The 24,036-nt window shown below is 40.5% G+C and overlaps 2 protein-coding genes across 2 annotated transcripts; one reads left to right on the top strand and one right to left on the bottom strand.

Moving 5' to 3' along the window:
• Nucleotides 1-358: 358 nt before the first annotated feature.
• On the top strand, nt 359-8,208 carry cdnf (cerebral dopamine neurotrophic factor). The gene is made up of 4 exons (XM_080420524.1): nt 359-542; nt 1,234-1,361; nt 7,376-7,517; nt 7,967-8,208. The coding sequence occupies exons 1-4, from the start codon at nt 473-475 to the stop codon at nt 8,137-8,139; spliced, it is 513 nt and encodes a 170-aa protein (XP_080276650.1). The 5' UTR covers nt 359-472; the 3' UTR covers nt 8,140-8,208.
• Nucleotides 8,209-8,880: 672 nt separating this feature from the next.
• LOC308079760 (DNA helicase B-like) lies at nt 8,881-23,093 on the bottom strand. The gene is made up of 14 exons (XM_080421352.1): nt 22,799-23,093; nt 19,981-20,361; nt 19,260-19,552; nt 17,332-18,267; nt 16,551-16,728; nt 13,914-14,055; nt 12,891-13,036; nt 12,650-12,734; nt 12,402-12,461; nt 11,764-11,902; nt 11,450-11,608; nt 10,508-10,818; nt 10,220-10,385; nt 8,881-9,568 (listed from the first exon to the last, which is right to left on the bottom strand). The coding sequence occupies exons 1-14, from the start codon at nt 23,013-23,015 to the stop codon at nt 9,371-9,373; spliced, it is 3,411 nt and encodes a 1,136-aa protein (XP_080277478.1). The 5' UTR covers nt 23,016-23,093; the 3' UTR covers nt 8,881-9,370.
• Nucleotides 23,094-24,036: the final 943 nt, after the last annotated feature.

Below are 24,036 nucleotides of genomic sequence, written 5' to 3'. Positions count from 1 at the left end.
AAAATAATAATACAAATAATAACAATTTAAATACAAATAATAATTTAAATACAAATAATAGATTTAAATGTCCTCGAAATGTAATGTGAACCAGCACTGGTGATGACGCTTAATGTATTATACTTCTTCGTACGACGATGTCGCGCAACAGAAGTAAATCGCAGATCTACAAGCTCACAGCGCGTCACTCCGGGAAGCGTTTTCGAGCTTGTAGATCGGCTATTTTTCACCGCCGTACGACGAAAGTGTGGCAAAACAAAACCAAGCGTTATTATTACCACAGCGACGCTGTGAGGCCACCAGTGGGAACTGCAGTTCTAAAGGAAGGAAAGTTTACAGTCGCTGACGGCGTTTGGGTCTCTCTCCCACAGTCTACTCTATGGTCTCTCTCCCACAGTCTATGGGCTCTCTCTGTGGGAATAATAATATCTATTATAACCAATGTGTTCATTATTTGATTTATTAAGAAAACATGCTTCTCTCCTCGGTCGCAATTCTGCTCTTTTTGTCAAGACCCGTTTCTGCGACAGGCAACTGTGAAGGTTAGGCAATCACAGCATGCAGTGTTATTAATAGACTACAGCTGTGTGTGCATGTATCTCCAGTGGTGGAAAAAGTACTCACATTATTTACTTAAGTAAAAGTATCAATACTGCAATGTAGAACTACTCTGTTACAAGTAAAATTTACTTGAGTAAAAGTACAAAGGTATTGGCATCAAAATGTGCTAAAAGTACCAAAAGTAGAAAGTACTCATTATGCAGAATGTCCCATTTCACAAGTTCTCAAATGTATTAAAATCTTTTGAAAACAGCAGATCTACAAGCTCACAATGCCTCACATCCATAGCTCGCATCATGACGCATTGTGAGCTTCATGTAGATGAAATGGCCAAAATGGGCTGAAGAGTGTAATGTGTGTTTTATAATAATAATCAAAATATACATTTTTGGCCATTCATGCACATATTTTTATAATTTTCTTAATCATAAAGGGATTTTGGTGTGTAAGAGGTCCTTATTATACACCAGTGGTGCGTGCGTGCGTGTGTGTGTGCTGTTTTAACAACACAAATCTTATCTTATGGTATGGGGGTCCCTGGAACAAAATCTTTTCAGATGGGGGTCCACGGCCAAGTACAATTCAATGTGGGCGTCCTTCAGACAAAAACGTTGAAGGAAAACCCTTGTTGTACACAATAATGTAATTATGGTTCGTCTCCCCCCCACCCAGTGTGTGAAGGCTTCCTACAGAGAGTGTATGACACTCTGACATCTGCTCACAGAGACCTCAGCCCTGCCCTGGTAGAAGCAGAACTGGAGAGGGCCTGCTCTGTGGCCCAGGGGAAAGAAGCTAGACTGGTGAGAAACAACACACACATCATTACATTACATTACAGTCATTTAGCAGACGCTTTTATCCAAAGCCACTTACAATAGGCCTAAGTGCAAGTGCATTCAACATAGGTATGGAACGAAACTACTAATCACCAGAAGTCTTAAGTGCATTCTCTTCTAGAACAAGCCACTAAGAGTATACCTAGCGCTAAGGTAAAAGTGCAATATATCAGCTACCTACTTTCTTAAACAGATGAGACAAATAGGAAAATCAAATGAGCAAGAACTAAAACAAATAAGTGTATCGAATAAACAAGATCCAATAAAACAATAAAACAAGAGCTCATATAACTAGTTAACAACAAGTAGGCAAGGCGAAGAGGAAGGGTAGAGTTTCCTGAAGAGGTGGGTTTTCAGCCTGCGGCGAAAGATGGGCAGTGACTCTGCTGTCCTGACATCAGTGGGGAGTTCATTCCACCACTGTGGGGCCAGAACAGAAAAAAGCTGTGTCCGTGTAGATCGGCCAGAAGGACCTGACATGTTTCTCAACATTTTACAGTTCAAGGTCTCCCCTTAACTCTGACAGTGTACAAAATGGAACCAAATGGACTCGTCAGGGTCCATTTGGTTCCATTTTGTACTGTTGGAGCTGAATTTCACCTTATGACCCACACAAAGTACAGATACTTGTAGCACGGAGACAATAAGGAAAGACCAGACTCAGACAGGCAGCGAAGGGTATAAGGAAACATGTTTGTATTCAGATCAGAGAGACAATAGAAGGTTTACAGTATATCACAGGTCCGCAACATCGGCCGTCCGTCTCTCCGTAGTGTAACAGAGCAAGCACGAGCTTTTAACATTGTCCAGTAACATAAACATATGACATCATAGGATGTGACATCGATGAGGTTCCGTGTGAAGGTGGACTTCTCGGATTGGATGAGAGCGATGGTTACGTCGTCGTCTGATGATGGTAGATGATGGTAGATGATGATTGTGTTAATGATGGTGTGACAGTTTATCTCTGGACAACAGCGTCCCCATGTCTGGGTCAAACACGTTTGACATCTCTGACCTGTCACTGGTCAGTGGAGATTTGGTGACACTAAAGGGAGACAGCTGTAGAGAAAAGAACACCCAGATACTGTGTTCCCAAAACAAGATTGCCGCAGAGAAAGCCTGTAGCTTGGATTTGACCTTGGCTTGCAGACACAGAGACTGCTAGTAGAGAGTACAGAGTACTTTTACCATGACAAAGTACAGGCCCATAATGAGACCATAATTAATATGACATTTTAACCAGGTTAAGGACCCTAGACACATTATGATAATTAAGATAAGAGATCAAATGAAATGACTCTATCAAGCCTACATCTTATCATGATTTGGATAGGGTCAAAGGTCAAGTTGATTGTACCTTGTGACATTATTCAAAATCAAATCAGACAGGCAAAGATTTAAAGGACTTAAAGGCAAAAATAAATGGTGTTAGATAACATACACATTTATACTTCTTCAAAAGGACTGTATAATTTATTTATTCAAATAGGAAGCAAAACAGGGTTTATAGTTCATGAGTAAATAATCAGCGTTAGTAGGATGAAATCTTACATAGACTATAGAATAATTAAAATGGTAAGTGGGTTCTATATGCTGTTAAATGAGAAAAATGACATCACCTCATAAGTTCCCAGAATAAGGTATTATAATTATGAACAGATCTGTCAAACCTTTCTTTATTTTATTTTATTTTGAAGGCCATCCCTTGGCAGGATCTGAATTTTTTAACTTTTAACTTTTCCTGAAAATCCCACAATGTATGTACCACCAGGAACTTTAGCCAGCATAGTCTTGTTTCCAAGAAGCTGTTGTTTCAGGTCCCGCCCCCAAGTGTGTATAGGCTCATTCGAATTTTAGCCCTACTTCTCCTTGAAGCAATACTGTGGGTAGATATGTTAACCCTAAGCAAAATAATTTATGGCGGGAAAAACTCACGTGATGCCCCTTTACTCACACAGACGTATAGGACCTACTTTTCCTCTTTGGCATGTGGGCATCAAACATCTGTCTATCCAAGACACAAGTTGAAATCTGTAAGACAGAATGGAAATCAAATTTACTGTTTGGCAGAGTTTAAAACAGTTTGTAACCAGATATAAAATTAAAGTTTAGCCCTGTATGTACAATTGTATGTACAATTAGCAGGTATTGTGACCAGTTGTTGTCCAGGAATTGGATTAATGGGGTGGTTTACATTCTCGTTCTAAAATGAAACACAAAATGAAAATGAAACACAAAACACAGCATTTAAACATTAAATCATATTTAAATCATATATTCATCAAACTCCCCTCTATTTGACACCCATATATCTATAATATAGTGTGTGTCAGATGATTTGTTGATGAGAAAGGGGATGAGAAAAATAATAATAAAAAAAAATTAAAATTAAAAAGTTATAATTAAAACTTTTAAAATTAAAATATAACAATGAAAAATAAGGAATAAACATCTTTGTTCTGAAGAGTATATTGAAATGAGATAAGTACAGAAAAATAGCAAATCTGCAAGCTTACAAAAAAATCTTAAGTTAAAATGATAAAATATTTTCAAAACTTTTTAAAATAAATCAAAAATGACTTTATAATAAACTTAATATTATAGTTAATGTTTCCCAATATTGATATAGAACAAATTGAATCTTATTAGGGTAAATTTAACGGATTTATGTTTTGAATGGAATTCAATAGAGACTGTAACCGGTAGGATCACGTTGTCATGGAAACGTGTCTAACGTACCACAAAGCTAACACTTCCTGCTGAAGGAATTATGGGAAATGGAGTCTCAGACCAGAAGGAATTATGGGAAATGGAGTTTTAAGAGACCAGAGTGACTTTGTTCTAACTGACTGGAGAATGACTAAAATTTTGACTAAAATGGTTAGAACTAGCGAGACAGACACACGCATTCATTCACGCATGCCTGCATATCACTCATACATAGATGGCAGGGAGAAAGATAAACAGATAGACTTTCACTCCTTAGCTCTCTCGCTCGCTCGGACACTCACACACCGTAGACGACAGCTTGCTGACCCATAGAGAGAGAGAGAGAGAGATAGAGAGAGAAATCGTTCATTACTACACACAGACATACAAACATACCGAACATAGATATCTTCCCAGCAACAAACTAATTTTTGGAATAATTTTTTTTTATACTGACTGGGTTCAGTATTTCTTACTAGTTTAAATTATATTCAAAAATATTTAAAAGAAATTAAAACTTATTATTAAGGCTAAATATATTTACTGGTTGAATGAACTAGAACAGAAGGTTCAAGTAAAGGAATATAAAATGTATTGTTTAAGGCATTTAAAACTTATTGTTAAAGCTCAATATATTAAATGGATGGATGATTTAAATCTACAGTGGTCAAAATAAAACAAACCATATAAGACAACAGGCCCCCACCCGTCAAACAAAGCCCTCTCAGTGGAGTATCGGACGAATTGGTAGAACACGTGCAGGCCCCTACCCGTCCCTCTTAGTGGAGTATCGGACGAATTGGTAGAACAGGCCCCTACCCGTCCCTCAATGGAGTAATTTGGATTGAATAATTGGTGGATGGAGGGGTTGATTTAAGGATATATTCATGCAGGCACACAGACAAACCCCCCACCTAGTGTAAAACTAATATTAGATAAATTCACCCGCACCGAAAACCAAAGCGTGAAAAAGTGGTATTTCGAGGTACAAAAAAATAAATCCATATATTTATATATATAGCCATGCATTGCTCGAACACCCAAGTTGAATTGTGGGTTATTCTAGACGCCTTGACATAAATATATATATAAATAAAGACAAATAACTGTAAGGAACAGCTGATAGTCAAAACATCAGTGTAAAAAAACTTCGGGGTGTCTCCGGTGGTCTCATAAACATATACAGAGACAAAGACAAACTATATAATGACCCAGGTAGATAAGAGAATTTATGAGACATTCAGGAATGTTCTCCCAGGGATAAAAGGTGATAAAACATTTTTACTTGACTCACTCCCTAGCGGAGTTATGTTAAACAGTAATTTACAAACAGGCTGATAATTATGAGACAAATGGTTCGGTAAAGACAATAAAGAAAAAGGTATACTCATCAGATCAAGGTTCACAGGGAGAAGTTACACGGAGGTCCCAATCACTGGACCATGGTACAATAAAAATAAAAATATATACTCATCAAATCTGATGTTGGTTCAGGGATCCCGACCCCGATGGCTGGACCATGTGGAATTTGAGACATGTCGAGGGTCCAGTCCAAAGGTCCAGCGATCGCGTCCGGGGGGTCCAAAACAAAAATAAATTGTGATACTGTTCAAAGTTAACCTTCATCTGAATAGAAGTGATAAGTCGTTACACCCAAGGCCGGTTCGTTTGATACGTATTAAAATATGGTCTGCCGGGGAAAGAGAGTCTGATAATAGCTCAGTTCCCCCCCCGTACACCATATTTCAAACATATCCTGGCTCGATATGGACCAATTATTGGAGTTGAATTTCACCTTATGACCCACACAAAGTACAGATACTTGTAGCACGGAGACAATAAGGAAAGACCAGACTCAGACAGGCAGCGAAGGGTATAAGGAAACATGTTTGTATTCAGATCAGAGAGACAATAGAAGGTTTACAGTATATCACAGGTATGGTTCCGCATCATCGGTCGCGTCTCTCCGCAGTGTAACAGAGCAAGCACGAGCTTTTAACATTGTCCAGTAACATAAACATATGACATCATAGGATGTGACATCGATGAGGTTCCGTGTGAAGGTGGACTTCTCGGATTGGATGAGAGCGATGGTTACGTCGTCGTCTGATGATGGTAGATGATGGTAGATGATGATTGTGTTAATGATGGTGTGACAGTTTATCTCTGGACAACAGCGTCCCCATGTCTGGGTCAAACACGTTTGACATCTCTGACCTGTCACTGGTCAGTGGAGATTTGGTGACACTAAAGGGAGACAGCTGTAGAGAAAAGAACACCCAGATACTGTGTTCCCAAAACAAGATTGCCGCAGAGAAAGCCTGTAGCTTGGATTTGACCTTGGCTTGCAGACACAGAGACTGCTAGTAGAGAGTACTTTTACCATGACAAAGTACAGGCCCATAATGAGACCATAATTAATATGACATTTTAACCAGGTTAAGGACCCTAGACACATTATGATAATTAAGATAAGAGATCAAATGAAATGACTCTATCATGTACACTGTCAGAGTTACAGACTTGTAAGGGACCATTTAGCCCCCCTAACGGAACCCAGAGAGTCCCCGGAATACACTTTGAGAACCACTGTCTTACATTCTTCTTGAACATTCTTCTTGAACATTCTTCTTGTAGCTTGTATTGGTTCTGTCACTGCTGAGGGACTTACTAAGAGCCGGCACTCAACATAAAGGATGCCTGATTCTTCATTTTTCTCACACATCTGTCTGTTAAAGGCGCTGTAGGTGAATCCTTTTTTTTGTTAAAACAAAAAGTTTGTTTAAAAGTAAAAGCTCTGTATTTGTATATCAGTGTTCAAATGGAACCAAATGGACCCGTCAGAGCTATGGGGATGGGTGTCCGTGGCAAACTACCAAACTGCGGGTCCTTGAAATTAAATTATGTATCTTATAGGACCACAATGGAAACAACAAGTCTCCAGGCCTTTTTTTGTGTTATCCTTTTAGCCCAAATGTCTGACTGTACCCCGTGCTGTTCACATTTCTGTCTGATAAAGTATTCAATCAATCAATCAATCAATTGAAATCATGTGTATGTATCTATCTTCCCAGTGTTATTACCTGGGTGTATGTATCATGTGTATGTATCTATCTTCCCAGTGTTATTACCTGGGTGTATGTATCATGTGTATGTATCTATCTTCCCAGTGTTATTACCTGGGTGTATGTATCATGTGTATGTATCTATCTTTCCAGTGTTATTACCTGGGTGTATGTATCATGTGTATGTATCTATCTTCCCAGTGTTATTACCTGGGTGCCAGCAGCGACGCAGCAACTCGGGTCACGACCTCCGTGTCCCGCCCCCTCGCATTCCACGTCCCCGTAGACAAGGTCTGCCAGAGACTCAGCAGCTCAGACACACAGATCTGTGAACTCAAATACGGTAAAGTGTGTTTATGTGTGTGCGTGCGTGTGTGGGTTTGTATTATTATACCTTTGGGTCAGATGTCCACACAAGTATAGTTGAATTTGAGAAATAGACATTGTGAGAACCATTTTCCTGGTCCTCACAAGAGAAATGGTTGTTTTTATGGTTTTAAAAAATGCAGCAATTTTCTAAAACTTTGATGTCCTCACAAGCATAGTAATACAAACGTGTGTGTGTGTGTGTGTGTGTGTGTGTGTGTGTGTGTGTGTGTGTGTGTGTGTGTGTGTGTGTGTGTGTGTGTGTGTACATATGTGAGTGAATAATGTAAAATGCTTTGTTTGGGTGTGCTTTACATTCAGATTTCAATACTGTGTGTGTGTGTGTGTGTGTGTGTGTGTGTGTGTGTGTGTGTGTGTGTGTGTGTGTGTGTGTGTGTGTGTGTGTGTGTGTGTGTGTGTGTTCAGAGCGACAACTCTGGGACCTGAGCAGTGCTGGGCTGTCCAAACTGCGCGTAGCAGAGCTCAGGAGGGTTCTGTCCTCCTGGGGAGAAGAGTGTCATGGCTGTTTGGAGAAACATGAATTTGTCACCCTCATCCAGGAGAGAGCGCCATTCCACAAACATGCCACTGAGCTGTGACACAACGGCCAACATAATGTATAGACTTTACCAGTAGATAATAATGCAATCTGTTCCTGACTGAGGAGCAATGGGCAGCCCAAACCAGACAGTCGATGCAGCGTTTGGAGCAACATAAGCAAGACATTTTGACTCGTTAATGGTCAAATAAAATTCACTGGTTTTGACAGTTCTTCAGCTGTTTTTATTATTGTGCAACAAAACAGCAGCAACAAAAAAACAACTACCAATCATTCAGACAAGTCAAAGGTGCAGTTGTGTTTAAGGAATAATCCTTCGAGATTAACACTAGAGATTAAAAATCAATTTTTAAATGGTCAAATCATTGTGTTTTTGTAAACAATTACAAACGGCACTGTAGGTTTTACACAATTGTTACACAACACTGTACAAAACATTTGCTTTACAGAGTCAGTGGTTAAAATTGGCAGTTCACCAATTCATTTTCATTTTACTCTGAGTTCTACCTACCCATCCAGATAGTTTTAGTGTGATTTGCAGAGATTTCGACACTTCTGCCATACTGATGTCTGTCATCAGAGCAAAACAATGGAGCTCAATAACACTTTGTAAATTTGCATTTGAAATTTGTGTCTCCACATTCTTTGCCACTTCAATCACATCAAAGAAAGCTCCACTGAGCTCCATTGTAGACAGCAGAAAGGTCCAAACCACAGCGGGGGAAAAAACAAGAAATACGTTTTGTTTGTATTTTGGGTGAATTTAAAAACATTTGATTTAAAAACAAAATTTGTTCATATTAAGCTGAGACTGGAACTGCCTGGTGCTTGCATACACTCCACAACAATGAATGGTACACATTTGACAACTTTTAGTCAGAGAAAAGCCACCCTGTGGACAGGTGTTGAAAATTAGCACTCATTCTATATACACTAATGTATCTGGTTCGTCCAATGTGATTGTAATATCCATGTAAAATAAATATAAATTAATAATAATAATAAAAAAGAGAGCAGGTCAAATTTAAGGACGGCACTTCCTGAATCAGACTCCTTGTCCTTAAGGATGTCTAACTAGGCAACTGGTGACTAATTTCAGGATTCCCTCATGATGTTTCACCATGATTCCAACATCCGAGAGAGTTCTGGGAGGTAGCCAATCATTGAGACCCAATCGACAAAGAAATTGCAGAACAAGCAGCTACTACCCGTTAGAACAGTGAAAAATATGTACAAGAGAAGAAAAAAACAGGGAGGGTGTTTGGGGTAGGTTAAGACTTAGACAGGGGCCATTTTCGAATTGCAGCCTCCTGAAGGTGTATCTTTAGGGCAGTTTTGAAAGTGAGTAGGGTTTTACACACAAAGGATCTTCTTTGGAACAGCCTTTTGCTGCTTGTGGGAGTGTGTAGGGAGAGCTGTTGCAGTGTGCTGCAACCAAGCGGTGAAGGGTTCCCCGTCTGAAGCTCCGTCTGAAACCGATAAAAAGAGAAGATTATCATTAGTTTCACGAAAGCAAAACATTTGTATTAGTTAGTACAGTACTAGTTAAAGGCGTTGTAAGTGATGTGTTTTTGTTCAAAAGATAAAGCTCTATATTTTGATAGTAATCATTGCTATAGTGTTTGGGGTCTCCCCATCCCCATGTCTCTTCAGGCACTATACATTTTCAGGTTGGCATACCAATTTTATCCAATAAGGAAAGAGAACCTCACAAAGATAATGTGTCAGATTACATTTATGGTGTTCCAGTCACAATGAGTTCTCTCTCCTGATAGGATAAAATCGCTATTTCGACCTGAAAATGTATTTTATTTTTTACTAAAGTGCCGGAGAGATGGGGAGACGCCTGTTTCTGAACAAACACTCAATAGCAATGATTGGTGAATGAATATTTATTAGCACTTATTTTAACAATTAATATCACTTGTACCCCTTTCACGACCTGTATAATAACAAGTCATCCTATACCGGTGGTTCTCAAATTGGGGTCCAGGGGACCCTCTGGGTTTCTTGAGGGGGTTCCAAGTAGACCCTGAGAGTTATTGTGCATGGTCCTTGAAATTAAAAGGTTTGAGAAACACTGCCCTGTACACAACAAACACTGCCCGTTTGCCCCGTACCTTTATCTGCTTGGATGGACTTCCCATCGTCTCATCTGAATGCAGCCTCTTGTTGCTGGGCGAATGTTGAGAGACGGCACTTCTGACCCGACCCAGCTGCTCGTCATCCACCACACCACTGGCATCCAGGGACAAGGCCTTCTGTGGCCCAGACTGCTTCTCTGTGCTATTCATGTAAATACATTCCATTAAAATTTAAAACTACATTTCTGTTAGGCTTTTAGGCTTTGCAAAAAAAAGCTTAACTTCGATCAGCGATTATGTGATAATTGTGACAGACAGGCCTACCTGACAGGGGTCCGCGAGGACAGAGGGGTGGACGGGATGTGGATGAGACCCGGCGCCGGCCTGCGGGGTGTGGCGGGCGGACTGGGGATGTCTGCCCCGTCGGCTCTGGACTGTGACAGGACCGTCTCCACCAGATGCCTCAGTTGTGTTCTGCGTGGGGTCTCACGTCTCACGATGGTCGACACGATGGCCCCTTGCTTGGCTACCACGTACACACGCTTCTGTCCCCTGGTCACAGCCGTGTACATGTGCTTCCAGGTCTCGAATTTGCTGTTTCCCAGCACGTATACTATGGTCTCATTCTCTGAACCCTAAGAGGATCGGTACGATATCATCAGTGAAATGAGTAATGTGTGAGTTCACAAAACTGCAAGAAATGCCACAGTGGACTGATTATGAAATTATGCAGGCCCGTATATGAACCTTTCATTCCGATGCCCTATTTCAAAATCAATATCTTTGTAATCAGAGAAAAGAGCAGACATTTTGCACGCCTACAGATCGACAGGTGTGTCGGAGAAGATCACAGGCCAACTAATATGGAAGAAAGGATTCCCGCACACTGCCCACTACTAAAAAATATTTATTGCTAACAGGTTGTTTCTGTTACCAATAAATATTGCAGTGTGTGGGAGTCCTTTCATCTATATGGAATCAAAAATGTGCTCTACCAGGCCGGGTTGCCAACCCAGGGCCCGTAAAATTTGGAAGGCAGTCATAGCCAATTGGAGTGGAATCAGAAAATCAGAAAATATGTGTTTTGAAGAAAATGTAAAATGGCGGAAAATCTAGTCTAGCCGCTCAGACACACACACAGACGGATGGACAGACGGACAGGGGCGAGGAGAAAAACAGCGTCCGGCCTGGCAGAGACAAAAGTTTTGATAGTCACTAATTAAAAAGTGAATTGAGCTATGTGTACAATATGAATGGTGAGGGTACCTGGAAAGTGTGGATGGTTCTGGCCCAGGCATGCTGCAGTCTGCACTGTTTCTGCAGTTCCCTGAAGTCCGCTGTAATCACCCGCCCATCACCATCGTCCAGGGTGAGATACCTGCAGCGCCTCTTCCTGGGAGAGTCTTCATCATCTTTTGTCACATCCTTCCAAAGAAACAAAGGTATGGTTGAAACGTATTAGTAACGTATTAGTTTTGTTGCATCCTTGGCCTAAATGACCAGACACTGTCAACAAACAATCAGCCTATTTCATATATTAAGATTACAGTTTAAATTCTAAATAAATACACAATTCAGACCTCCTTGATGAAGAATATCTCTCCATTACAGAGGCGCAATTTGTCTTGGTTTTTAGGATCTCCATGGGGATTGATGTCTCCGTTCTTGGTGCAGCAGACCTTGTCTCCAGGTTGAAACCACAGCTTTCTGTTGTGATCTCTGCAAGCAAGAAGAAGTGATCACAGGAAATGGAAGATTATCTATAAATATGTTTTTCAAAATAAAGGTTTACTATGATGAATAAAACATAATATGATACTGTCAAACAGTAAAAGTAAAAATACAATATATATTTTTAAAGTTATTTTGCAACACTTTATTTATATTTTAACAAAAGCTTACATTATAAAAAATTAAATAAGATCATAATGTTGCCGAAAAGATCAATTTTAAGTGCTTTAATTGATTTGTATAACTTGGTACCTCTAACCGTAATAGTCTATTACTAGAGATTTATATTGTATTCCGAATTAGAGCAATAACACATGCAATAGATGATATTACAGTATAAAAATATAGCAACAGCCTTTTGGTCAGACAGAGGTACAGTAGTGGCAGCAACATCGTCAAAAATCAAGCTGTTGTATTAGCTGGTTGCGCATACAGCCTGTTAATTAAAAGGTAAAAGAAGAAGGTATGAGAATATCTAGTCACTTACTTGGTTGTGTGATTGTTGTAATGCTTACAGCAAAGTTCATTGATCAGTTCAACATCTTTCCTGTGAAAATAAAATAATATGATATGATATGATATGATATGATATGATATGATATGATATGATATGATATGATATGATATGATATGATATGAAATTATATGATATGATATGATATGATATGATATGATATGATATGATATGATATGATATGATATGTCATTATTAAAATTCTTTGTTGATTTTTTTACCTTCTAAAAGCAATGAACTGTGAGGTGTTGTGATCCTTCAACCCAGGAGCAGAGTCTATCAGTAATTTGACAGCGCTCTGTAAGTCTAAAAAACAAACATCATGTACTTTTAGTGTACGCTACAGTAATATGTCTATCATAAACTTGCTTATTTAGTGTCAGCATCTATGTTAACCATCTATGCCACCATTTTATTTTTGATAAATTTTATTCTGATATAAATAATACCGTGACTACTCACCGTCGGCTGACGCCTCGCGAGTTGTCGGTAGACATATATGGATAAACTTTTTTTCAGCAGATGCCATCTTGCTAGGCCTCTTCAGATCCACTATAGCGTCAAACTCCAGCTGACGGTAAGTTTTTTTCATCCCCATGTCTGCGATTCTGGAATTCATGGGGATGGTCATTAGTGATGCTGATCAAAGCAGCCTTCTTGTGGCAACATATTGTCTATTTCAAACATGTTTCAAAACATACAAAAACACTAATATATATATAGAGAGATTTTTTAATTATTTGTTTAGATTTAGATTTTTCTCCTAATAAATAATGTCACTCTTAATCATGACATACAGTACATATCAAGGAGTCATAGGTAAAATGTGCTGTAAAACACTATAATAGTACCAAGTTAAAAACCAACAAAAGTAATACTTATGTGCGGCGTTGAAAAACGTATTCAAGCAGCATTTTTCCGTTTTTAAATTTTCTTTAAAAAGATCTGCTGCCAAATAATTCATCTTGTCTTACTCACAAAAATGTCTTCACAAACCGAATGGGGAGACGTAGACGCCTATTACTTTAAATTGTAGCAGTTTACATAACAACTGTGCATTCAAAACACTGTGCATTCAATCTGTAGTATACATAGCCGAAAGATTCCTTCTTCTCTCTAATTTGAGACATTTTTGTATGCATATATTATATATCACTTCTATGCAGTTCTCCTATCATGGAAATTGATGTGTCATTTGTGATTATAAATTAAGTACATTGGATCTTCTAAGAAAAGCTTAAGCCGTCAACACGTCTCCAAAACATAAGTAATGAAACCATTTTCTTTTAACCTGTTCCAGTGTACATGGATTTTGAGACACATCATTTTGTTATTTCTTGCAAGGCTACCCCTTGACACTCCACTACTTAACACAACTCCATAAATGTAGACATAGTTTTACGAAAATGTTGATAGATGAGGCACCAGATACATAGGCCTTGTGAGAAAAAGGGGAAAAAAGTCAAATGGATGAAGTATATTTACAGTACGGCGTTTCTAACAATGAGCTCCGACTCGGCACGGTGGTTGGTCCTCATCTCGATGGCGCAGTGGGGCACTTCCAGACTCTGGAAGAGGTCACACAGGGTGTTGCCAGGCTGGATGCTGGGCAGCTGTCTGACATCACCTGCAAGCGGTTTTGCATGTTGTCAATGTGGCCCGTTGAATGTATATAATAATAAACAAAAAATACATATTTACACAACTTTGCATCAAACACCCGTCAAAGCACTAAACTGAACCTAACCCAAGCCCAGTATGAAAACAGGTGGCAAATTAAGACAAGACAAAGAGAAATCAAGAGAAAAAAAGACCAGAGAAGAGCAGCACTGTTTAAGTCTAAGTCCACCTGTAGTAGAGGACCTGGCTAAGATATGTATGCACTTCATTTAGGAGAGAATATCTCAACTGTTCTTGGCTAATATGACCCCAGGGAACAACTTAGGAACTTTGACTAATTCTCTATCCGGGACGAAATGCCAGAAAATGACCACGCCCTTTTTATAATGACCATAACTGGTGCACTACTTCCAACATGGCTCTATCTGCTAAACCGTTGGAGCTACAGATTTACTGAGGTGCTCAAAATGTCCAGAATACTTATGTTTAGGGAAACGTGAAAAGTGTAATATTTCTAGAACAGCTAAAAAACGGTTTTGTCTATAACTTTTGAACCAGATGAGCTGTAAATGCAAACTTGGTGTCTAAATCATGTTTAACAAACAATTGGAATGCTTACCTTTATGACTGGGTGTGGCTGTACCTCTATTTTACATATTTCAAAGAAATTTTCGTTTTGAAAATTTGTTTTATTTACATTAATCTTTGTCATTTTTGGCAAACTTTATGCTTTTTGAGCATTAGAAACACATTGGAATGCTCATATTTATGATTGAATCCATCTAGATCACTCTGACTTGCTTATTACAAATATGGCCACTATACCAAACATGTTATGTAACAAAGTTTCATCCAGATTGAGTGTATACAGTAGTTGTAGGAATGAGATCAAATTAAGATCAAACTGGAGAAAACAATGTAATTTTATTGAAACAATAATTTGACTATAGAACCCAAAGTATACAGCAACAGCCAGTACACTATGCACATCAATGCTCAGCATGCATTGAACACTATCATAATAGTCAAAGGTGTATGGAATTTGAACACTATGTTTAAATTAGAATCAGAAAAGTTAATTGCTAAACAACAAATGGTTGTAGGAATTTGTCTTGGTGTTACTACAACAACAGAACTGCTCTGCAATAACTGATACATACAGTACTGCACCACACACACACACACACACAGTAGACAGTAGCCAGTAGACAGTAGCCTACCTTACTACAATAAGCCAAGGTACTTGTCTTCACAACAATAACGTATTTTTTTACAGCTGTACTGTATCACTCTGGTGTACTCTGGCCTTACAATAAAAAGATTACTTGCATAAAACAATCCACGTCAATGCCGTATCAACTTTTAAATGAGCCTATAAATTTAGACAGTATCTTATCTTGTCTGATATGCACCACTCCATAGGTCACTGATCAAACACATTGCATTATGTTATAAATATGGACTCAAGGTTGACTGTTTCACTGTTACATTATAAACATAAAACATTTGAGTACATACGGATGGATGGAGGAATGCTGATGGATGGGGGGATGGGGGGCGGGGGGGGGCATTTAGTTTTTCTTTGAGGACTTGGCGGGCCGGATTAAGATGGTCAGTATATAGTAATACTATATAGTATTACATTTTATGCTGAGCATTGTTGCACATACTGTACTAGCTGTAGCTGTATCATTAGGAATGAGTTCTACTCTTAAATCATTCTATTGTTTCAATAAAATTACATTGTAAGATACATTGGTTGTTTCATAACATAGTGGCCATATTTGTGATAATCAAATTAGTGTCCTCTAGATAGATTAAATCATAAAGATAAGCATTCAAACATGTTTCTAATTGTCAAAAAACATGATTTAGACACCAAGTTTGCATTCGTAGCTCATGTGGTTCAAACGTTATAGCCACTTTGGCAGGTGGCGGCCATATTGGATTTGGCCACTATGATGGCCCTGAAGGTCGCTGGCTCGGGCACCCTTGCTAAATCATTAGAGCATGCCCTGGGTTACATCTGGGACAAATGTAGTGCTTTTAGGGTTAGCACAAAGAAATCCCTATGCCCCTGGACTGTAATCCAGACTGTAAGCCCTGGCTGTTCTGTCATAAAATATCAAATTAGAAATGTTACACATTACTATGTTTCCCTAAACATAAGTATTCTGAACATTTTGAGCAACTCAGTAAATCTGTAGCTCCAACGGTTTACCATGTTGGAAATAGTGCACCGGTTATGGTCATTTTAAAAAGGGCGTGGTCATTTTCGGGTATTTCGTCCCGGATAGAGAATTAGTCAAAGTTTCTAAATTGTTCCCTGGGGTCATATTAGCCAAGAACAGTTGAGATATTCTCTCCTAAATTAAGTGCCTATATCTTAGCCAGGTCCTAGACTACTGGTTAGAACATAAAACTTCATTTATTTCTTGAAAATGTTTGCCTATGATCACATGCACAAATTGGGGCAGTGTAGAAGAGATGTGTGAGCCTCACCCAGAAAGATGAACTTCTTGAGCTGGGCGTACTTGATGAGCATGGGAAGAACGGAGTCCAGATGCTGAACGCACACCAGACTGCCCTCATCCACCACCAGAACACGCACCGACTTAAACTTCCAGTTCTTGGGACAACCGACTTCGTCTTTCTCCGTCTTCATGAAACTCCACAGCACCTTGAAGTGTGTGATAATGAACACATTCAGTTTCCATCACAAAGAGACCACAGGGATTTCCCACCAAAAAAAACGATGTAGCTCATAACAGTAGCATGCAAAAATAAATAGATAAAAAGGTTTCCATTTTCCATCCAAATATCGTGAAAATGCAAATCAATGTGTTTCCAACTACTAATTTTATGTGAATATTAAGAGGGTGTAACAAGATTACAATTTAATTAAAAAAAAGTGCCAGCCAAACAATAACAGGAGATTAGCAGTTCTATGCCTTTAACCACTTGAACCCCAGCATCCATATCGTGGGGGAACACGTCGCATTGTGATCGGCTAAATTTGGCAAAAGAAAATCCAAGGATCGTAGGTCAGCTAAGGGTCCATGTGAGTTTGTCAAAAGATCTTCATTAACCACATGAAAAAGCACTTCTACAACCTCACATGAACTTGTATATCAGCTATTTGTGACGAATATATCATTTAGAGTTCACTGAAAATATCAGGGGGCCTAGTAGAACTCTTAGGAATAAGTATAAAGTACGTTTAATTGGTTAACTTTCATAATCCTATAATAAGTTAGGTTTAAAATGCCCACCAGCCCCATACATGATGCAGAGTGTATGCAGTGAAGCAGGTCTTCTTGGTCAGCAGAGAGGCAGCTCTACCCGTCGGGGCAGTCAACAGAATCTCATCTTCGTTGTGGATGGCTTTCTTCCCCTCCTCCTCCTCCTGAACCGCCCCTTCTAAACGGGAGAGGGAGCCCGGCGGGGAGACGGGAGCCTCATCCCACCCCTGGGATCCGCCGGTGTCGTTCTCAAAGTCGGCGCAGGCCTTCTTGATCTCCTGGCTCTGCTGCAACAAGGCTTTGAACACCAGGCAGATCACCGTGGTCTTCCCACACCCGCCCTTTCCGCTGATCACGGTCACCGAGTTGGCGCAGATCATCTCTGCCGCTCGCACCTGGTCTTCATCCAGCTCTATAGGGGGGAGGCTCTCTGGGTCCTCGCCATCACCGCTGGGCTCCGATTTGACCAAAAAATTGTTTCCGTCATGAGGCAGCAGGACCGATAGATCTGCATTTTCACCGTGACGGTCCACAGCATGCTCCGCGTTCACGGCCTGCATTTTCGACCTGCGGCGCTCTACGGCTGCCGCATACAGCACCTCTCTTGCGTTCAGGGGGATTATCCACGGCTCGCCCTCCACCAGGTCGCGCAGGCACCTGGCGATGCCCGTCTCGTAGTAGTGGAAGTTCTGCAGCGCCACCTTCTGCTTGTCACGTACGACCACACCAATTTCCTCGAGGAACTCAACGGCCTCCCATGTCGCATCGTCTGCCATTCCTGTGTCACCTCTGAGCTTGTAACACAGGTTCTTCTGCTCCATGTATGTACTGCCTGTGCTACGGCAATGCTCCTTCAGCTTGTCATAGGCCTGCAGAGCGTTGCGTTGTAAAAGGGGGATACGGTCGAATAGGTCGCAGTCAATGAAGGCCTGGAGCTTGGCCTCACAGCGCATGACCTTCAGTTCCTTATTCATCACCTCAAGAGACGAGAAGCAGAAACAGAATTAAGCCTGATATAGGAATTAGGATTACAAACGCATTTCCACTTTCATCAACTTTTTTTTTTTTTTTAACTTAAATTTTTATCCCACGATTTTGTAACCCTATTTTTTTACACCCAGTGCCAATTGTCTATGTAATCCTGGGCACTACCTTCCCTCTGCCAACCTAGGGAGGCCAGGGCCGAGCTCATGCCTCCTTCAATGCATGAGAGCCAACTGACCTTCTTGTCACCTGACAGGGGAGAGTTTCCCTGGTTAGACGTAGCGCGTGGAAGGAACACGTTATTCCAACCAGTTCCCTTCCCCTCCATCAGGCGCCCTGGCTGGCCAGGGGGAGGCAGTATAGTGACCAGGATTACTGCAGGTTTTTGTGAGGGTACCTACCCTAGGAGACACGGGGAGAACATGCAAACTCCACACAGAAAACTTTCATCAACTTAATAGATTTGAATTGCATCTTAAAGCAGTTTTTAGGTCTGATTGGCATGGCGCTGCCCTTCCATGCACATGTATGGAATGCCATAGGACAGGGCACGGCTAATACAGTATGTGACACCAGAATTCACACTGTGCTCTATTTGTATGGCTTTGATGCACGATTTTTGACTGTTGACACTAACTTGAGCCCGGCCGATATATCGGTCATTATTTTACTTTTTTGACAACATCGTTACAGCAGATGTGTCAGCTTTTTTACCTCTTTCAACCTTCCGGTCTTTATAATTGGGGCATGTCATTCTTGGTGAAAATGTTCAAAAGTTTTCAAACAAATGTACAAGCTCACAACGCGTCGCGGTGTGCCATGTTGTGAGCTTGTACATCGGCTAGTTAAATGTTCTCAAATAGAAGCTTTACTCAAATCTCCATTTTCCAAATTGATTAGAGCATTTTTGGACATAATATCAGTTAAAATGGGCAATCGTGGTCTAGGACTCTCTAAAATCGGGATTGGCACAATGGAGCCTTACATAGTTAAATCCCAGCTTCCAAACATCAGTTTCACTTCTCAAGATCTGCTCCAGTTGGTTCAGCAAGCTCAGATCCTTTTGCAAATCTGCTTCCATCTCCTGTTCATTCCCGTTCTGTACGGCCGGGCTGGCCGGCGTAGCTTGTGTGGACGGAGTAGCTGGTTGTGGGTGGCATGATTTCACCCTGCCCTTGCCCTTTTTAAGCAGTTCAAGAAAATGCCCAGGCAACAGTGTTGGCAGGTACGTCATCACTAAAGGATAGAGCGGCGCTGCATGCACTTGCATCCCTGCAGCTGTGATACAACAGAATGAGTAGGAGAAAAACAATATTAGAAGAATGTTATTTAAAAAAATATATGTATTAAAATGTATTGAAATTGTTAGACAATATCCTTAAATAAGGATGCCAGATTGAAAGCAGTAAAATTAAAAAAGTGGGTGCGGGGACCCCAAGGGGACCTTTAGGGGGTTCTAAAATGAGGAAACGTTTAAATACTTTTGGCTAAATAACCGATCCACAAGCTCATGTTGTGAGCTTATTGGTCTGCTATTTTCAACAACAAAACAAATGGACAAATCTTCTTTTATGGGGTCCCTGGCACAAAAGATTTCTAAAATGGGGGTCCACAGCCACATCACCTGTACATACCAAATTGGGTGTCCTCAACATTAAAATGTTTGAGAACCACTGTTCTATGGGTGAGGGGAGGGGACAACGTACCTGAGTCTGTGATTCTGGCTCTGAGGCACTGGGCTGCTCCTCCATTGCCCCCTTGCTCAAATTCACCAAGGATCTCCATCAGGTTGAAAAAGGTCACATGTCTATTTTGTAGCCTCAGCCACTCAAAGAACTGTGTGAGAAGCTCTGGTGGCTTGACGTCGCATGCTGTTAGGAACAGGGACACCATGGAGCGCCAGCCTTCCCTGTCCAGGTCAGAGCGGAGTTTGTAGGAGGGATAGCGCCGCTGAACCTTTAGCTTTTTATTATCCCAGCGCCGTGCGATGCAGGTGACCTCCCACCATGGACTGCGCAGAGCAAATTGTCCCACCACTTTGTGCCTCTTATTGCCACATCTACCGGATCCAATGACCTGGAAATTAACTGGAAGGGGAGGATGAAACACAAGATGAGCAGTTGTTTAAAATGTTAAACTACCTTTAAAAAAACTGACTAGCCCTGGCAAGCATTTCTTTCATTTGAATACAAAGTCTCTGATGACTTAAAAAACACTTTGGCACTTCACACCTGACCTCACATTGGCACTTCACACCTCACTTACTTCCTTAGGCCTTTGTGTGGGGATTGGGGGGTTGTGGTGAGATTGGTTAGGCCAGGGTTAAGTAAGAGCATGTTCGAATAAACTCACTTATCTGTTGAAACAGTTAAGAACCAAATGGACCCTTATGGTGGGTCTGTAATGAACTTAGCTCAGTTTGGAACCTCACTCTCCTCCATGATAGCTTGTGGAGAGTCACGAGTGAGGTTCCAAACGGGCCTATATTGAACTGAGGAGTTTACAGTGTAGATATAGGGGTCCCAGAGCCAGAGATACAAATCGTATCAAATGGGCGCCCATGGCAATAATGCATATCAAGGGGTCTATTTTACAGACATAACCTGCATTTAAGTACGACGTGAAAAAGCACAGCAAAGTAGCAACAAAAGTCTCAAGGCCGTACACAGCTCAATAGTACCATGAAACCGAGAAAACAGCCTGCACACAATAAATGTCCTTTTCACGAGTGGTGGAAAGTAACTACTCACGTGCTGTACTTAAGTAAACAAATTGATATCGTTTTACTTTACTGGAGTATTTCCAATTTTCAATACTTTTACTTCTACTCCATTACACCTCAGAGGCAAAAATAGCACTTTTACTCCACTACAATTATTGGATACATAACCACTTCAGCCCTATATAGACTTTGGCTATATTTGTAAATAGCAGATATACAAGCTCACAACATCTCAAGACGCATTGTGAGCTTGTAGATCTGCTATTTTCAAATGATTTTATACATTTGAAAATAGCAGATCTGAAATGAAGATTTCTGCATATTGAGTATTTTTTACTTTTGGCACTTTAAGTACATTTTGATGCCAATACTTTTGTAGTTTTATGCAAGTATTAAAATTCTGAATACCAGACAGTAACAGAGTATTTCTGCATTATAGTATTGATACTTTTACTAGAATGTAAAGAATGTGAGTAGCTTCTTCTGGCCAGTGGCCAGCACACAATGTCCTTTTCAGGTAGTTTTATTTACCTCTCCATAGGAAGACTATAGGTCAGTCTGAGCGTGGAAAGGTAAATACCTATTATCTCAACCTAACAGCTGTTAGGTTGAAACGTGTGTTGCTCTGTTCGTGGAGAGGTCAATACAACTATGTGAAAAGGACATTTATTGTGTGCTGGCTGTTTTTTCAGTTCTACAAATAACCACGTCCTTTTGAGGTGTACAAAGATTGAGGGGACAAACTAGCTCTGGTCCAGAGCGTTTAAAGAGTTGTTCTTTGGTGCGTTCGGAAATGCCAGGAGCGCACTCACTCGTGTCCAGATCCCTTCAACCAGATCTGTAGGGGACGCAGTGGGGGAAAAAATCCTTCCAATGAAATATTTTATTTTTCTGGCCAAAAAAGTGTATTTTAGACGTGAGGTGGGAGGCTCAGAGTGTTCCCACTAAAGAAAGTAGACTTTCAACATCTTAAGACCGTCTTTGTTTTGGTGAGTAGCGAAAGGGTATTTTTCATTTTTTACTAAAGACGAGAGGCTGCGGCCACTGCGCTACCGCGGGTGTGCAGGCAAGGGCTGGAAAGTAACATAGCGTTAAGGAGAAGTCCTTCCTTTCAGGCGGCAAGCGGCCAACGCGCCTAATTCACTTTCAATGAGAGGCGGGCGATTATTTGGGACGCGCGGAGAAGTTGAGGGCGGAGAGGTAGGCGGGCGCGGCAGTGGTGGTACCGTGGTACAGTGGTGTAAAGTAACTAAGTATATTTACTCAACTACTGTACTTAAGTACAATGTTGAGGTATTTTTTTTACTTTAAGGGAGTCATTTTCAAGTTTCAGTACTTTTACTTCTACTCCACTACTTCTCAGAGGCAAATATTGTACTTTTACTCCACTACAATTATTTGAAAACTTTAGTTACTAGTTACTTTGTAGATTTTGATTATCATTACAAAACATGATACATTAACAACTTCAGCCATAGGCTAGAAAATAGCAGATACAAGCTCACAAGGCATCGCTTTGGGACGCCTTGTGAGCTTGTAGATCTGCTATTTTCAAAGCATTTTTATACATTTGGAATCTTGTGAAATGGGACATTCTGCAAAATTAGTACTTTTTTACTTCCAGTACTTAAGTACATTTTAATGTGAATACTTTTGTACTTTTACTCAAGTTACATTTTGAATACCGGACTTTTACTTGTAACAGAGAATTTCTACATTGCAGTATTGATACTTTTACTTAAGTACAAAATGTGAGTACTTTTTCCACCACTGAACATCACACATTCACATAGGCTACATACCTTCATCACGCGGAGGCACCGACGACCGAAACATGTGTCCACCAGCCTCAGCCTGCATCATCTCACTCATGTCCAGGACCTCCAGATGGGTCTCCTCCTCTGACTCCTCTGATCCATCCTCATCATCATCTCCTCCTCCGTCCCCAACGACCGTTTCGGGGGGTAAAATGTAACCTCTCAGGATGATGTCCCCTACAGGAGTCCCAGAAAGAGACATGTTGTTTATTAAAGATCTCTAGCTAAACTAAGCAATAAAAGCCTGGAGATCGAGGCTAATCTCTAGCTGATGGGCTACTTCTTAGAACAAAGAAACAAGCAGACGTATTGTTTTGGTTGCTACTTGTTGCCACAGATCTCGCGGTGTGTTTGTTTGTGGTTGTGAAGTTACTCAGCTCCCTTGTGAAGTGAGTCGCTTGGACGCAGATAGCCTACTTATACAGCATACAACAAAAGTGAAGATTGCTGCCGCCAACTGGTCAGGAATGTAAGTGCATATACTAGTAGGGCAGGGGAGCAGGGGTCATCAACATGTCCATACATCAGTGGTTTTCAACCTTTTTCGTGTCAAGGACCCCCAAATTGACACATATATTAGCCCTCTGACCCATAGACGCCGGGGTCACACGGTCCTCTGTGTCCCCCCACTTTTCAGCTATCGACTTATTTTTTTATAGGCTATATATATATTTTTTTCTTTTAATAAAAAAAAAAAAATCGTATTTTTTTTCTCTACCGGCGCTGTAGCAGTAGCTCCGCAGCCTCCGCACACCCCACCGTTCGCATTGTCAAGCGGCCCCAGCCAGACATGCTAATTGCCTCTAATAAACAAGTCGTGATCACTGTGGCTGTGCTAAACATGTTCTGCAGGTTTTGGCTCTGCCGTCTGCCCTTATTGAAATGAAGGGTCGCTATGCTGTGTCCCTCGACTCCCTCGTCCTGTGTGCACTAACAGTCACTCACTGCATGCACTGAATACCAGTGGTGGAAAAAGTACTCAAATGTTTTACTTAAACAAAAGTATCAATTCTGCGATGTAAAAAAACTCTTTTACAAGTAAAAGTAAGGTATTCAAAATGTACTTGAGTAAAAGTAGAAAAGTATTGGTATCAAAATGTATTTAAAGTACCAAAAGTAAGTACTCATTATGCAGAAGGTCCCATTTCACAAGTTTTCAAATGTGTAAAATGTATAAAAATTCTTTGAAAATAACAGATCTACAAGCTCACAAAGCTATTTTC

This window comes from Gymnoscopelus braueri (genome assembly GCF_963280865.1).
Source record: "Gymnoscopelus braueri genome assembly, chromosome: 23".
NCBI classification, from domain to species: domain Eukaryota; kingdom Metazoa; phylum Chordata; class Actinopteri; order Myctophiformes; family Myctophidae; genus Gymnoscopelus; species Gymnoscopelus braueri.
This window is presented reverse-complemented; position numbering and strand designations above follow the sequence as displayed.